At 45.0% G+C, this 2418-nt stretch overlaps 1 protein-coding gene across 1 annotated transcript in view; it reads left to right on the top strand.

Annotated features, from left to right (window-relative positions):
• T265_11492 (hypothetical protein) overlaps positions 1-1905 on the top strand; it is a gene marked incomplete at both ends in the record, with an annotated part of 14721 nt that extends 12816 nt beyond the window's left edge. Inside the window, one exon of the mRNA XM_009178161.1 lies at positions 1612-1905. Coding sequence (XP_009176425.1) covers positions 1612-1682 — 71 coding nt within the window. The remainder of the gene's footprint in view (positions 1-1611) is intronic.
• Between the last annotated feature and the right edge of the window lie 513 nt (positions 1906-2418).

The raw sequence follows: 2418 nt of genomic DNA, 5'->3' as shown, positions 1-2418 counted from the left end.
TGTGGTTCTGGCGTTCTCTCGCTCTTAGTGGCTGGGAAATGGGATCAATTTCGATGTGTTTGTTGATGGCTTCTTCGGTGGAGTACCACGCCTCCATAAATTTGCGTTCTCGTTTTGTTCTTGCTTGAGCCAGTCTGCGAACGCCGTTCCAGTCGAGCTCGTGTCCTTCTTGGTCTTTGTGTGCGGAGATGGGGGAGAATTGATCGTGTCTTTTAGTGGCGAGTTTGTGTTCATGTATTCTGGTGGAGAGCTTCCTTCCTGTTTGTCCTACGTACCGTTTGTCGCAGTCCTTGCATTGGGTCCTGAATATGACAGATCAACAGCCATCTGATCAACAACCAACAGTCTGTTGTACTGCTTTCCAATGGCTACCAGATGAACTGAGTGACAGGTTTTAAATGATGAATTCAAAGTGTTTGTAGCCATGGAGGCCAAGTCAGTCATAGCTATCGCAATTAACGGATATGGGTGGCAAACGGAATCGGCCTACGGACGTATCGCTAGATTGGGGGCGACAAGGGAAGGAGAGCGAATGTGTTCAAGAAAGAAGAGATGCATCAGTAGTAGTCTATTTTCGCCTACCCGCTCTGCTGCATGCAGCCAGTAATGCAACCCGGCTGATGACCCACGCAACGGTCGATAAGGCGGAACATTGTTTTTAGTTGTATGTATCATGGCTAAACGTTGGGAAATTGCCAGGGCCCCCGAAGCCGGACCGGGGGGTGCGATCATGTTCTTGACCAAAGCCTGTGACTCAAAGGCTTGACCGAAAGGCAGTGGTGTTTGGCAGGAAAGTTCAAGGCCATTTCTAAAGGGCACATTGCTACACATGTTCCAATACCCAACCTGGAAGAGCAGGAGACTTTTGGTCATCTGCCCACGGAATAACCTAGTACGAGAGACTCTGCGTGTGTCGCATGGACCCCCCCCCCAGTATAAATCAGTGGTTTACGGAGGCACACAAACCGGCATACCATGTCAAGGTCCATTTTCGTGAAGTTTCTAATATATGACGGGGTGAAAACAATACGGTTCACGGAGTGATCAGTTTGTGGTGTATTGTCAGCGCGTTAGTGGTAGGTATTGTAGAGTGATGCATTTTTGGAAGTTTAATGTCATTGCATAGGTTCCATCTTCCTTATGGTACCCCCTCTTTACAGTCAGCGTTAAATACTTTCGATTTCGTGTAAAAATAGCAGAATACTTGTAAGTAACTGTTCGATGTATCGGGCTGTTTGTATACTCTCGTATGTGATCTCAACTCTGGTCCATTGAACGGCGTTTCAGTTGTGTTCATTCTGATTGTTTAGTGCATTGCTTTCATCATGGTATCCACTCCCTATCTCGCCGCCCGCAATGCCATACTGAATTTCCTTAGGTGTAACCCTTTGGAGGTATTGGACTTTCCAGACTACAGTCCCAGGTTTTTCTCTTGAAGGTGCTCGAATGTACAGTTTAGACCAGTGTGTGGATATACTCGTGTTTCAGATCCCACACCTTTTTCATTTCAGCGATAGGTACATGAAATGACTTTACTCGATACCTGCTCGAAGATAGGGAACCACAGTCATACTTCCACATCTTATTACAATGTTTTTCTCTTGGTTTCAGGTGAGAGACTACATAACTCAGAATCAGACCTGGCATCCCGTGTCAACCAACAACCCGCACCGTTTGCGTGATGGAGACTACCTGATGAGATTATGAGGCGCCGCTATGCATGATTGTTAACATGGTCATCTGACCTTGTAACCTGTACATATTTTTTTACATTTGAATATTATCGGGTTAAACGCCCTTATTTTGTCAGTCTTGAATGGTAGGGCTTAAAAATAATAACCCGTTCAAGTTCTTGCTTACTGTGATTTATGGTGACCCTCTTCAGTTTGCCAATGAGCTATCGATTTGGCTGAATACGATCAAAGCCGATGGCCCAAACATCTCACCATATTCACGGCGTACGTCAATGGATTAAAGATTACACCAATCTCGCTTCACATTGTCGAACTGAGATAGTACTGGTGGGGGTTTCAATCATACATCTTGTGAACTTTTCAGTCTTGGTTTCTGAACAATGAAAGAACACACTACTCACAACATTGTACGAAACTCTCCTATTGCTCACAGTCGGTTTGGTCCATCTTGGTGATCACAATGCAGGCCTAGTCCTCAGGGTATCAGGAAAATATCCAGCAATGTCTGGAATATCTTACCAGCTGAAACGCGGCGATCTTTTGCAGGACTTTCAGTTGAATATCAAACGATAGATTCGTCTGGACCTCTCGGTAACAAAAACGAAGTATGCAAATGAGTGTGTTTTGTCCAAACAACTTGAGCTTTAGAAGAATTTGTTGAACAAGGTGACGAACGTTAGTGTCTTCTGGATCTGATCGTCAGGTCAGTACATATCAATCAGAT

This window comes from Opisthorchis viverrini (assembly GCF_000715545.1).
Source record: "Opisthorchis viverrini unplaced genomic scaffold opera_v5_511, whole genome shotgun sequence".
NCBI lineage: Eukaryota > Metazoa > Platyhelminthes > Trematoda > Opisthorchiida > Opisthorchiidae > Opisthorchis > Opisthorchis viverrini.
This window is presented reverse-complemented; position numbering and strand designations above follow the sequence as displayed.